Source organism: Osmia bicornis, unplaced genomic scaffold (assembly GCF_907164935.1).
Source record: "Osmia bicornis bicornis unplaced genomic scaffold, iOsmBic2.1, whole genome shotgun sequence".
NCBI lineage: Eukaryota > Metazoa > Arthropoda > Insecta > Hymenoptera > Megachilidae > Osmia > Osmia bicornis.
The window spans coordinates 14,555-28,861 of record NW_025791427.1 but is presented as its reverse complement, the minus strand read 5'-3'; the positions used below and the strand labels follow the sequence as shown (position 1 = coordinate 28,861).

The 14,307-nt window shown below is 45.7% G+C and overlaps 2 protein-coding genes across 2 annotated transcripts; both read right to left on the bottom strand.

Annotated features, from left to right (window-relative positions):
* Positions 1-8,876: 8,876 nt before the first annotated feature.
* On the bottom strand, positions 8,877-9,791 carry LOC123989159. Its single transcript, XM_046289835.1, has one exon. The coding sequence runs from the start codon at positions 9,789-9,791 to the stop codon at positions 8,877-8,879; it is 915 nt and encodes a 304-aa protein (XP_046145791.1).
* Positions 9,792-10,002: 211 nt separating this feature from the next.
* Positions 10,003-12,557, bottom strand: LOC123989158. The gene is made up of 2 exons (XM_046289834.1): positions 12,173-12,557; positions 10,003-12,128 (listed from the first exon to the last, which is right to left on the bottom strand). Exons 1-2 carry the CDS (start codon positions 12,555-12,557, stop codon positions 10,003-10,005), a joined length of 2,511 nt encoding a protein of 836 aa, XP_046145790.1.
* Between the last annotated feature and the right edge of the window lie 1,750 nt (positions 12,558-14,307).

The following is a 14,307-nucleotide window of genomic DNA, read 5'->3' as shown; positions in this document are numbered from 1 at the left end:
TGAAACCATTCATTGAAACTATTAATTTACTTAAATTTACTTGCAGGAACATTTACGCGACCACAACCTCAACGTGGTTGGCAAGCGAACATGATGGAGTACAATCAATGATCAAATGAAGGCAATAAAAAACAATTAGAAATTATTGCGAGCAAATCATCAATAAAGATAAGTAGCAACATATACCTCATAATGAGAATAATAGGAAGAGACAGAACTGTTAATATCAGAAATTAACCATAGTATTAAATGTAAAATGTAACATAATCCTAGTCTATTTGCAGGAAGCCCTAACGCCAGCCAATGGAAGTGGAGGTAGAGTGTAATTAACGCATAACAGGAGAAGAGAATACCCATCTGATATAATATGGGGAGCACATGTGACCTAAATCGGCATAAACCATAAGGCAGATCAAACAATTCAAATAGTTATAAATTGAGTAGATTAGATTGTTACTGGATTATAATACCGCTCCGATAAGTATGGTATTAATATTAATACTGATACAGGTAAGTCGATGCAATACAGCGCGTGGTGAAAACTAATCAATAATAAACAATCAACAATAAACCCCACATACAACCATATTACTACTAAATCATAATATAAAGGTATAAGAAAACTAAACTACACTACAATAGAGCAAAATTACTAAGAACATATGTGTATATATAATATGTAACGAAAACACTCGAAATATAATCAATTTAATAAGTATACCGATGTAGATATTTAATTAAACTCCTCAAACCATAGTCAGTTTAAATGATGCAGTTCCATTAAACCCCCTTTAATACTAATTAATAGTAAAGGCATATAGGTGCTAAACCAAGCCAGACACTCCTATAAGAAAGTCATATGAGATCCACGGTCAAGAAATTCAAAGAATTTAAGGAACCATAACGCATATATGTATGTATAGAAAACCATAAAGACATTGTATCATGCAGGACGGAATACCGCAGCGTATGCCTCCCTGAGCACCAGCCGTATTAACCAATACTGAACCAACACTTTCCAAAGCAGAATCAAAATCAGAATCAGAATTGTAATTAAGAAAGGGTAATTAATGTACAAAAGATTGCATAAAGTACCGTAAGTATTCCAAATACACAGGTTCACAACTGTCACAGCTGCACTAGAATTGAATTAAACATAGTATGCAAAACATTATCCTGAGTGGGGGTACGAAGAGCTACAAAAGAGCAGTGAATAATATTATAGGAACATGGAACGTAAAACGTAACACTCAATTGAAGAAGAAGTCACTGAAACATGTCAAGTGACGAAGAATAGAAATAAGAAAAGAATAAGGATAGTGAATAGTTAACGGCGAACAATAAACCAATAAACCAATGTCGTTACACGTCATTCATATCTAAATTGCTAAAGGATATATGATACATCTTATAGTCTACAATTAATTGACAATGCCTGGGAGCACAACCACCCCCCGAAAGCTTAGAAACAATGCATGATACTACAAGAGGAACTAAGGAGTTAAGAACTAAGAAACAAGAAACCAGAATCAGAATCAAACCCACCCTTAAAATATGCAAAGGGATTATAAACGCAATATACGCATATGATATAAACTCATTAATCCATCCAATCCAGATAGACTCTTCTAAATTCCATAATACAAGACCCATTAAACTAAGTCAAATAAATATAACCGCAAATATAATCGCATGTATAATCATCACAGATATAACCACAGCTATAATCACAGCAGGTAAAATAAAGCAGACACATATTAATAATCTGTATCAAGTAATTTAATTCAATGCAATTCGATATGCCATATGCCATTGTTAATTACTCTGTACATTTACTTACTCAATTATAATAATAGAATGGAATAGAAAGTTAGGAAGGTATATAATAATAATGCAATACAATACAATTTAATACAGAATACTGGTTAAGTATAGCCTAACATAGCTAACTAATATAGCTGAATAACTGGACACAATCCAAGGTCTAAAATAATAATATTATAATGTAACATATAATATATTCAATGCCTAAAATGGTCACAGATTGAACGCAGGCTGAACGCAATTGAGCGTAGATTGAACGTAGCTTGGATGTAATAACATTAATAACATAAATAAAATAATACAATATGATCATGGTATAATACAATACATTAACAATACTATAATACAATATTATAACATAATACAATATAACATAATATAACAAAACATAATACAGCATAAAATATATAATATGTAATAGTAAGTATTATAAATGCACCGAATGCATAAAATGCACAAAACGGAGCTAATGATACCACATTAGCAAATACACTGCAATTACACTACAATACAATACCTGCGAGCGTAGCACATTAGTACGCGCACTGTCACAGCAATCACATCCGCACGAATAAATACAGAATTTAAATTAGAAAATTCAAAATTCAATAATTTCAATAAATTCAATTCAATTAATTAATTAATTCAGTTCAAATGACACTTATCACTTAACACTTCGTATCACATCACATCATAGATGACCGATGACCATGCCAACGTCAACTAAGATAGGAAACCGGGCGAAGTAAAATAAGGAGCGCGACCATAAACCATAAAGAACATAGATATCTAGTGTTCGAATTCCCTCGTCCATACCATAATGATTATCGACCATCAAATTAACCACCAAATCATCAAATTATTCAACTAATTATACAGAATATATAAACGTTCAAAAGCGAAAAGCGGAAATAAAATCGAAAATGCTTCAACAAATTTCAATAAATCACCGCGATGAAAACCAGAAGTAAGGTACCTACGTAAGATAACGATAGCAAAACGCATCGTAATAAGTAAAGCATGCAATACTGCCCGAAGATAAGCCGTAAAGCTATCCCTATTCGGTAACCAACCGCAGCACCAGAGATATTACCAACCGCAAATATTCCATCCACCACATAATACTCGGCCGCTCGCTCCGTAACGGTTCCGTAACGGTTATCCACAGACCAATTATCTGCCGCGTAGCAATTACCTACCGCGCGCCAGTTACCCGGTACACACAGTTATCGACTGCAAAACCATCCATCGTGCAGCCGTGCAATCCTAGGAATCCATACTTACCATCAAACTCATCATCAAAGATAAGTCTGATATACAGTACTTTCACCAAGGTATAAAGCACACGAACATCAAATCAAGCTTCCAGACAGATCAAGCTGGAGGATAAATCAGTTAGTAAAATCAATACTACGGTTATTTATTATATATAAATATGAATCATACGTTTGTAATAGGATGGAATGAAATAAATATAAATTACATATAAATTACAAATTATAAACAATAAGGAAAAATAAAATGAAATCAAATGAATCAACCCGAATAAGATCCACAGATTGCGCAGATTGCAGGACACACTGTATTACTCCATATCGCGCCACAGAAAACAGATTATACACAACAACAGAACAACCGAACAACAGAATCAACGGAATCAGGAATCGCCACAGAACGAAGGGCCGAATAAATAAATAGAATAAAGCATTTACTTAGACAAAATCAACCAGTAAAGTCAAACAACGTCAACAACGCATGCGGTCAGGAAAGTCCCGTGAGTCCAATAAAAACAACTGTCGGTCAAATAATATTAGTTAGTAAAATAAAATAATAAATCAATGAAACTAGAATAAATCATGGTAACAGGCAACTAGCAGAAATGAAATATGAAGCAGAAATGAATCAATAAATCAAGAAAAATCGAATCAGATCAATGTATAGCTTTAATCAATCAACATCAAAATGAAGGAATGAATGAATAATAAATGAATGAATGCACGTAAACTAAATGCAGGTAAAACAGCTAAGGATATTCACAAATTGAGAACTACAGAAAGTGTGTAACGCGCAACATACGTAACCAACATAACCGACATACATAGCGGACATAATGTAATGTAATGTAATGAAATGTAATATAACGTAAAATAATAAATACAGCAAATGAGTTATATTCCAACTAAATATAACCGTAGGCCTTATTGGCTCAATCCCCCCTACTTTATAAATTATAGATTATACGGTTATAAGTCATAGTGTTCGAAAATGCGTTGATTTCAACCGTCGCCACACGAACCGCGGCAGCACTCTTCAGCGCGACCGGCAGCCACCTTGGATGCCGGTCAGGCTAACCAATCACCGAGCTTGACATCACCGGGAAGAAGCCAATGGCTCTTGCTACGAAGAAGCCGGTGGTTGGGCCAATACGGTTTTGTATCGTTACGGTAAACACGTGCAGTACTGATTCCAAAAACTTCTAGTGCAAGTAGCTACGCGCGCAAATCCGGCCGTAAATAAAGAGGTTTGTATGCACTCTCGTACAGGGACTTTCCAACAACCAGGTAACTGGGCAGCATGCATCGATTCAGAGACAAGAAGAGAGATCCATATTGTTGCCTTGCAAGCCAACACAATCGGCCAGCGTCGTCGCTCCAAACGACAATAAACAGCCGTTCAAAACGAACGTCTTAACGATTAGGTAAGGAAGAAGAAACACTGTGGCCCCTTTCTTTGAGGTAACTCTGCACTATTCTAAGCTGTATACACTATTCCGAGCTGTGAATGCCACTTCCAGCGCAGCTGTGCAGAAGAAGAACAAGAACAAGAAGAAATATCTCGGAATATGTGCGTGACGCCCCTTTCCTTGAGGTAAATCTGCAAATATCTCGGAACCGGTGCGAGCTATGGCAAAATGTTAACAAACCTTTTTTGCAGGAAATTAAATTTCATACTATTTATGTCCTATCACATTTTTTGATCAGATGCGTAGTTTTCGAGATATATCGAGATATTTAAAAGTTCCGAAGTCGTACCAACATTATAAGCAAGAAGAAACACTGTCGCCCCATTCTTTGACGTAACACTGCACTATTCTAAGCTGTATTCACTATTCCCAGCTGTAAGTGCCACTTCCAGCGCAGCTGTGCAGAAGAAGAACAAGAAGATTTTTATGTAACATTTTGCCATAGTTCGCACCGGTTCGTAGATATTTACAGATTTACCTCAAGGAAAGGGGAGTCACGCACATATTCCGAGATATTTCTTCTTCTTCTTGTTCTTCTTCTGCACAGCTGCGCTGGATGTGGCATTTACAGCTCGGAATAGTGAATACAGCTTAGAATAGTGCAGTGTTACCTCAAAAAATGGGGCCAGTGTTTCTTTTTCCTTATAATTTTGGTCCTGCTTCGGCACATTTAAATATCTCGATATATCTCGAAAACTACGGATCTCATCGAAAAATGTCACTGAACATAAATAGTAGAAAATTTAATTTCCTACAAAAAAGATCTGTTAACATTTTGCAATAGCTCCCACCGTTTCCGAGATATTTGCAGATTTACCTCAAGGAAAGGGGCGTCACGCACATATTCCGAGATATTTCTTCTTGTTCTTGTTCTTCTTCTGCACAGCTGCGCTGGAAGTGGCATTTACAGCTCGGAATAGTGAATACAGCTTAGAATAGTGCAGAGTTACCTCAAACAAAGGGGCCACAGTGTTGGCGACGACAGCCGCAAATCGGCGCCGCGCATCGCGGGCCCCCGCCGCGGCGGCATCCCCACTCCCGTGCGATTAGACTATAAGTAGGAGCGATCGATGCGATGATCGATGAGTTGTCTCGGGGCTTCGGCCCCGAGGGGACCTCCTAGGAGGTCCGGACCGGAGCACCAGAGCTGTCGACGCCATGGGTTTCCTGGCGAAGAGATCTCTGGCCAACGGACCGTAGCATTGCACTACTCTACGACCTGGCAGCTCCTGTAGCTCCCGTGGTGACCCGGGGTGACCAAGCTAGTGCGCGTTCATAATCTCTGCTGGTGCTTCCGCGGGGATTCTCGAACGCTAGCCTACACGGCACCGTACTCTGCCTTTGGCAGCCGATTCCGTCCAGCTTCGCGGCGCTACCCAGGCTGGCCACGATTGGTCGCCGTCTCGTTCGCTGCTCATTTCTACCTCAGCGTACGAGAAGACGAGCCGCGTGAGGCAAACGGGCAACAACTCCACCGCACCGCGAAACACCGCAGCGCGATTGAATAAAATACCGTCAGCCCAATCGGGTCTTTCCTCTTCCTGACTTCCTCGGCACTCGATAGTGCCTCGGCGCCTTCGCTAGATTGTTCGCGTTCGCGCTACGCTTGCGCCCGCGCTCCTCGTACACCAGCGTGCGTCCGTACTCATTTAGCTTGTAAGGCGGTAGCGACCGCAGTAGTTTGTAAGAGCGTTAGGCATAAGTTCCGCGTAATTTCTGTGACGGATCGGGTTCCGACCGTAGTACGTATGACCTGTACTCTAGTCTTAAGTAATATAGCTCCACGCGTCTAATCACCAGACGATATTTTGATTGTAGTATCCGAGGCCGGAGACCACCGCCCGGCTTCCAGCGCGGCGAGGCTAGGACCGCCGCCCTGTATCCACGTAGTCCACCAGTAGCTTCAGTATTCTTTGAATAAATTTATATTTTTCTAACATATCACCGCCTCATTATTTACCGACCTGTTCCCTTGCGAACCCTGGCACGGGGAAACCGACCGCGGTGCGCAACGCCGTGCGCACCGTACCGTACGACCCCGTTACATGGCGCCCGAACAGTGCGGAATCAGGACGGTGGAGCCACTAGAATTAAGACTTAGTATATAAGGAACGAGCAAACGGATATCAGAACAGAAGTTACCGAGCAATCGAAATGAACACACAGCGAAGCAATGAGAATCCAGAACGAGAACACCAGCCGAAAACGAATCCAGCTAGAAGACCGAGCTGAAAAAGACCAGACCAGAGGGATATACCACGGACAGCCTACCTTCCCGAATTTGCCGACTAATTCGACAAGGCAACTGCAAACAGTCAATCCAGCCAGATCCAGTGGCTGTTAACAGTTGGCCGAATCGATTCCGCGGAAGCAAACCGACATGGCAGGCGTCGCCTGGGTGTATCGCCTAAAGAAGGACCAGGTAGTCAGCGAGCTACGCAGACTACAGCAGCCAACCCTGGGAACATGGGTCCACCTCCGGACGCGTCTGGCAGACTACGTCCGAGAACACCCGGACGAGTTTCCAGACAAACCGAACGATGAGCCGGGATATAAGGAAGAACTCGACCGTACCCGAGACTATGAAGAATTCCACGCGGAGATGGCCCGTGAGTGGCTCCGAACACACACCTCGGAAGCCGTCAAACCGCGGCCACATCAACACCGAACCGCGGGGAAAACACGAACGCCGAGATGACGGCGTCTCCAGCAGGGCCATCCCCTCCACCAGAACCAGCCGCCAGACACCACGAAGACCGGTCAAAAACGATGGAGATAATGAGAAAATGGAACTGCCAGTTTGACGGACGAGACCCGTACCCGTTCCTGGAGCAGTTGGAAGAACTACAAGCTGCGTACGGCCTTACCGACCACCAGATGCGTACCGGCTTCACCCAATTGTTACGAGGGCAAGCCCAAATATGGTACAGGAATACAGCGAACAAAGTTTGTTCGTGGCCGGAACTCCAGGAATAGCTACGAAAATTCTCCGTACCAGCCGGAGAAAAGAGGCGATTGGACCAGCAAATCGCCGCCCGCAAACAAGGTCCAGATGAACCGATAAGGACCTACATTAACGAAATAACGACGTTAATGCGCCGCAGAGGAGAGTACACCGAGGAGGAACTCCTCGATGCCATCGTCTTTAATCTAAAGCCAGAATTGCAGCTCTACATCAACCGATTTGAGCTCAAGGGTATCAGTTACCTGATAACCCGAGCAAAAAATGTGGCTGAGCTCATCGCCACACAATGAGCCAGCACACCAAAGGCCGAAGAGAGACGCGCTCCAAGATCAAGCGAACCAGCCGCGAGACCTTCCAACCAACCCCGCGGCAGCAAAATTGCGGCCAATTATAGTCGAGAAACGCACTGCTGGCGTTGTGGGCAATCAGGGCACGCCCGATTCAAGTGCTCGAACTCGGCTGTCCGATTCTGCTCCTACTGCGGCAAAGTAGGCGAAATGACGCGAACCTGCCTATGTCCGAGGCAGGGAAACGCCAGAGGGGCCGGAAAACCCCGGCCCCAGTAAACCGGCTGACCAGCCCAGAAGAACCCGACCCGCGTGATAACGTCACACGCCGTTAGAAGAAAAAGAAGAAGAAACCGGAAGGAAAGAAGAGCCAGCCAGAAGAGGACCAGAACACCATCCACTACAAGATCACCGAGGATCAACGGCCGACGGCCGTTGCAAACGACTGGATAATTATCACCGTCCGAGTAGGCAAAAGTAACGTAGAAGCTTTACTCGACACAGGGGCCGCCGCGTCGTACATTAGCGACGAAACGGCCGAGGCTTGCAAACAGGCCGGATGGGAGAAAGAAGACCACCAGTTATCCTCCTCCTTAGCCAATGGTCAGGAGATGAAAATCTATGCCAGCTATAGGGGGCAGGTACTTTACAATGGCATGCATAGAAAACATGAATTTTACGTTATGCCAAATTTAGCCTATCCTATGCTAATCGGCATGGACCTATTACGCAGGATGGGCCTGCAAGTGTGGCTAGGAGAACAACGCGTGGACAGGACAGACCACCAGAACCAGCCGACAAGTCTACCTGTCCAGTGCACGGTAAAAGCGCCAATTGACCTAGCACAGCTCAATCCAGCCGACCACGAGCAGCTAGACCAATTCCTGGGGCGCGAAAAAAGAGCGTTCGAGGGGATATGATGGCTCACCCCGTTAATGGATCACGAGATCCGGCTCGAGGAAACAACACCGATAAAGCAGCGGTACCGACCACGCAACCCGGCCATGCAGAAACTGATCGACGAGGAAATCGGCAGGATGACAAGCTTCGTTATCGGTCAGATAAGAGTTGTGGTTGCAGTCTTCACAGCTGCAACCCTGGTGAGACCATCCTTTCCGGGGTGAACGTCGATCACTCTTGCGAGTGGCCATTTGCTAGGTGGAAGATGCTCGTTCATGAGCAGCACCAACGAGCCTGTCTTGATATCGTTCGATGGATGGTGCCACTTCGAGATTGACTGAAGTCTCTGTAGGTAGTGTCGAGACCATTGAGACCAGAAATGCTGAACCCTTTGCTGAATCAGCTGCCATTTTGACAGCCGACCTGGTGAAACTTCGAGCAGTGATGGTTCTGGTATCGTGTTGAGTGCTGAGCCGATGAGGAAATGTCCTGGGGTGAGCGCAGAGATGTCGTCGGGATCGTCACTGAGCGGCTCCAATGGTCGTGAGTTGAGCACCGCTTCGATCTGTGTGAGGAGAGTGGAAAACTCTTCAAATGTTAGTAAGAGCTCACCAATGGTTCTCCTGAGATGGTACTTGATCGATTTCACCACAGCTTCCCATTTTCCTCCCATGTGAGGAGCAGCTGGTGGGTTGAACATCCATTGAGTGCTGTCAGCTGACAGAATCGATGCGATCTGTCGGTGCTCCTGTGAACTTGACGTGAACAGGCGTTTGAGCTCTGCCTGTGCTCCAATAAAATTTGTACCACAGTCAGAATACAATTTGTGAGCGATCCCCCGTCTCGATGAAAATCTTCTGTAGGCTGCCAGAAATCCTTCTGTTGAGTAATCACTGACAACCTCGAGGTGAACTGCCGATGAGGAGAAACATACGAACACGCAGATCCATCCTTTGATCGTTTTCGAGCCTCTTCCCTTTGAATTTTTCATTGTGATCGGTCCTGCATAATCGACCCCGGTGTGAGCGAATGGTCGTGATGGTGTGACTCGAGAGAGAGGTAGTTGACCCATCATCTGACGAGCACGAATCCCCCTCTGACGAGCACACACGACGCATCTCAAGAAGTGAGATTTGACAGGAGCTCTGCCACTGATGATCCAGTACCGTTGTCGAATATATGCGAGCGTGAGCTGCGTTCCTCCGTGAAATGTTCGCTTGTGAGCATCTTCAATGATGATCTTCGACAGGTGAGCGTCCCGTGGAAGGATCGCTGGATGTTTTTCATCCCTGCTGAGCGCTGTGTTTGTGAGTCTTCCTCCTACCCGTATTGTTCCCTGTGAATCGATGAAGGCGGTGAGGCGACTGAAGGGGTGAGTTGCAGGCAGGGTTGAGTTGCAGACAGGGTTGAGTTGCAGGCAGGGTTGAGCCTGAGTTGAGGGTCTTCATTTCGCTGGTGAAATACAAGTGTTGAGTTGCGTGAATCCAGAAGAGCTGCGCCTTCTCCATGTCGCAGGATGGTATGATGATCACAGGAGGAGTTTCGAGCTTTCTCTTAAGCCGTGAGCCAAACCTGAAACAAAGTGCAGTCAGTCTATACAGCTTAATAAAAGATGAATATTTATAAATGAGATCCCAATGATAACTTAGCTTTTGAGCTGAGGCAAACAGTGAGACATTGGGTCTCACTTCGAGCTCGCTGGTTAAAGTTGAGAATTCCTTTTGCTCCGGCCAATGATCTTGATTTCGAGCCATCCATGGAGGACCTTTCCACCAAAGCTCGAATCGTTGGAGTTGATCTGTCGAAATGCCTCGTGAAGCACAGTGGGCTGGATTAGACGTACCTGGAACATGCCCCCAATGCGCATTTGGAGTGAGTTCTTGGATCTGAATGACTCTGTTCCGAACATAATCCTTCCAACGTGATGCTTGCGATTTGATCCATATGAGCGAAACTTGAGAATCCGTCCACAGGTGCGTTGCATTGATCTTTACCTTGAGCGTTGATTGAACATATTTTGTGAGTTTTGCCAACAGGAGTGCTGCAGACAACTCCAATCTTGGTATTGTGAGCCTCTTCAGTGGTGCAACCTTTGTCTTAGAACAGACAAGTGACGTCGTTGAGTTGTTGGACGGAGAGCTAACAGTGATATAAATCACTGCTGCCATGGCAAGTTGAGAAGCATCAGAGAATCCATGAATTTCTACAGATGAATTGTTCCATGTGTTGAACCATCTTGGGATCGATCGCTTGGCCAAGCTGTTGAGATCTTCTCTGATGGTGAACCATCGTGAAACAATTTGAGACGGTAATGGGTCGTCCCAATTGATCTTGTGTAGCCAGAGCTCTTGTAATAGCATTTTCGCTCGTATTATTACCGGTGAGACGAAACCTAATGGATCAAATATCCGAGCCACTTCGGACAATACGAGGCGTTTTGAGCACTTACTTGGTTGATTAGTCGAGGTTGATGAAAAGCACAATACGTCAGTCTGAGACATCCATTGAATTCCGAGTAATTTGGTAGCACAGTCGTCAAATGATATGGGAGCTGACGATTGTGTGGATGACGAAACAGCCCTCAGTAATTCGGGGTGAGTCGCATGCCATTTTGCGAGTGGGAATCCGCCCGGGTTGCACAATACAATCAGCTGTTGAGCGACCTCCACAAGTTCCGAGATTGAGTCTGCTCCTCCAAAGATATCGTCCACATATCTGCCATGCGTGAGCGAAGGCGTTGCCAGAGAGAATCGATGACCCTCATCGTGAACAAGTTGCATGAGTGCTCGTGTCGCCAGGAAGGGAGCCGCCTTTGTGCCATACGTGACAGTTGTGAGCTGGTAAGGGATGACATTGCGGTCTTCATCGATCCAAAGAATTCGCTGGAGATCCCAATCATCCTTGTGAACTGCTACCTGGCGATACATTTTTGTGATATCTGTGGCAAAAATGTGGTGATAATGGCGAAGCCAAAATAGAACATCTGTAACATTCAAGAGCAAATTAGCACCAGTATGCATTAAATCGTTGACTGATTTGCCTGATGTCGTAGCTTTTGATCCGTTGAATACAACCCTGAGCTTCGTTGTTGAACTGTCGAGACGTAGAACTCCATGGTGAGGCAAATAATATCGTTGAAGATGTGCAGAGGTCTGAGGTGTTGAACCGTCAGAAGAGACCCTCAACCCTCCTGATGCCGAAGCATCATGTACCAAGGTCATTTCCCCATCAGGCCCAACGTTCTCAGCCTCTCGTGATGAAATTCGTTTATGATCTGGAGCCTTTACCATGTGTCCTAATTCTTCGTATTCTTTCATGAACTCGACGTAGAGCTGGTTATATGTTGAATCCTTGGAGAGTCGTCGCAAAGTGCTTTGTAGACATCTTTGAGCAATCTTGTGTGAATTGCCTAAGAGCGATGCTGGTGCCTTGAGTGGAATGCGAACGATGTACCTTCCTGTGTTATCACGAGAGTCGCACAGAAATGTGATTCGCATTCTTCTTCCTCCGGAGTGAGCATGCTTGGAATGTCCATCGGTGACTCCTCTTGAACCCAGAATTTGGTGAGCAGCTCTTGCAGGTTGCGCTGGTCGTCTTGAACAACTGCAAAGTGTGAATAATTAGTATTTGAGTGTGATTCGTTAACTGGGCCAATGACGAGCCATCCAAAAATGGAAAGTTGAGCAATTGGTGTTGTTGGTGAGCCTGTGATGATGTTTGGCTTGATGATCCTTCCGTAGAAATCTGCTCCAATGATTACATCGACTGGTCGTGGAGTCAAGAAAGCATTGTCCGCCAACCTCAATTTTCTTATGTGAGGCCAGTCCGGAGTTCTCATTGAGAACGATGGCAGGATTGTCGATACGGCTGCGAACACGTGAGCCTGCATCGAGATGGCTTGTTCTGAGTGTGCTGACTGCAGAGTGATATCCACCACACCGCGAGTTTCAGTTGATTTTATTCCACCAACACCAATTATTGTGATGGATAATCGGTGTCTCCGAAGGTTGAGCTGGTTGGTTAATTCTTCGGAGATGAAAGAGAGTTCTGATCCGGAGTCGATGAGCAGACGAACGTTGTGGAGTGTTGAGTCGGTCTTGAGGAGAGCCTGAGCCGTTGCGAGGAGCGTTAGATGAGCGGGTTTGTTGACGACTGTACCTGCATCTTATTCAGTGGTTTGAGCCGATGATGAGGTTGTCTTCGATGAACTGGCCGTGGACTGGTGAGTCGAGCGTCTCTGCTGTGCGGACACAGGTGGAGGCGGCACTGGCGGGGCGCCATGCAGCATGGTGTGGTGACGTGCTGAGCATTCCTTGCATTTTTGAGTCGACCTGCACGCCCTCACGCTGTGTCGGCCCAGGCAGTTGAAGCAGAGCCTGTTGAGGTTGACACAGATGGCTCGATCCTTCAGGGCCATCCTTCGAAAGTGCTCGCACGAGACAATGTAGTGTCGCTCGCCACAACAGTCACACTGTTCGAACGGCGATGGTCTTTCGAAGGGGTACGTAATTTCTTGTTGAGCAGTCGCAGCTGTTACTGCTCGGGCCCCTTGAGCGGTTGATCTTGATGATCCTGGCAGCGGATGAGTCATCGTTCTTGAGGTGGACGGTTGAGCGGCAGGTTTAGGTTGAACTGGCTTGGCTGGAGCTGGCTTTGTTAGGATCCGCTGCCAAACTCTCCAGAGTTCACACCCGTGAGGTCACGAACTCCACGAGCCGATCAAAGCTAGGGTACTCCGTGGAGGATCCCAGTGATGGCTCCCACCTCTCTTTGGTTGAGCAGTCGAGCTTGCGGCACATTTGGTGCACCAGCATGCACTCGCCGAGTGAGCTGGGCTCGATTATGTTGAGCACTCCTTGCTTAGTTTCGAGGGCGGTGGAGACGAGCTGACTCAGTGACTTTGGATCGTTGTGGTACACTGTCAGAGAGGCGAGCTGGTCGAGATGGGCCTTTACCAATTGCCGCTTATTCTCGTAGCGCCCTTTGAGCTGGGCGATCGCAGCGTGCAGAGATGGGCCGGTGAGCGGGAGATTTGATACGCTTCGGAGCGGATCTCCTTCCAGGCATCCTTTCAGGTAATAAAACCGCTCCACATCGTCAAGGTGAGCCTTCTTGAGCACAATTGAACTGAAGAGCTCGAAAAATGATGGCCATTGTATATAATCGCCGGCGAATTTCGGCAGTGAGATGTCCGGAAGGCGAGATTGCTGATTCGACGGTTGAGTGGTCCCTGCTTCGGCTGGTTGATCTGGTCGTTGTGTCGCCAATCTCGTCCTTTCTTGAGCGATGAGCGACCTCACATCTGAGCTGGCACGCTGCATTTGGCGGAAGTAGTTCTCTTCGAAATACGGATGATCGAGCTGCGTCGCAGGCCACACAATTTCGAAGTGGGCGTGCTCTTTGTGGAACGCCTTTTGAGCTTCGTCGATTTGCTGCTTGAGATCGTCGAGCTCGTCCTTGGCAAACTGCCCCTTCCGCTCTTGAGCTTGCTTGAGCAGGCGTTGAGCCGTGTCGATCCGCTCCAGCTGCGTCCTCACCTTGATCTGTAGCTCGCTGGCCAGCATGGAGACGGACGTGTTTGCCCTTGT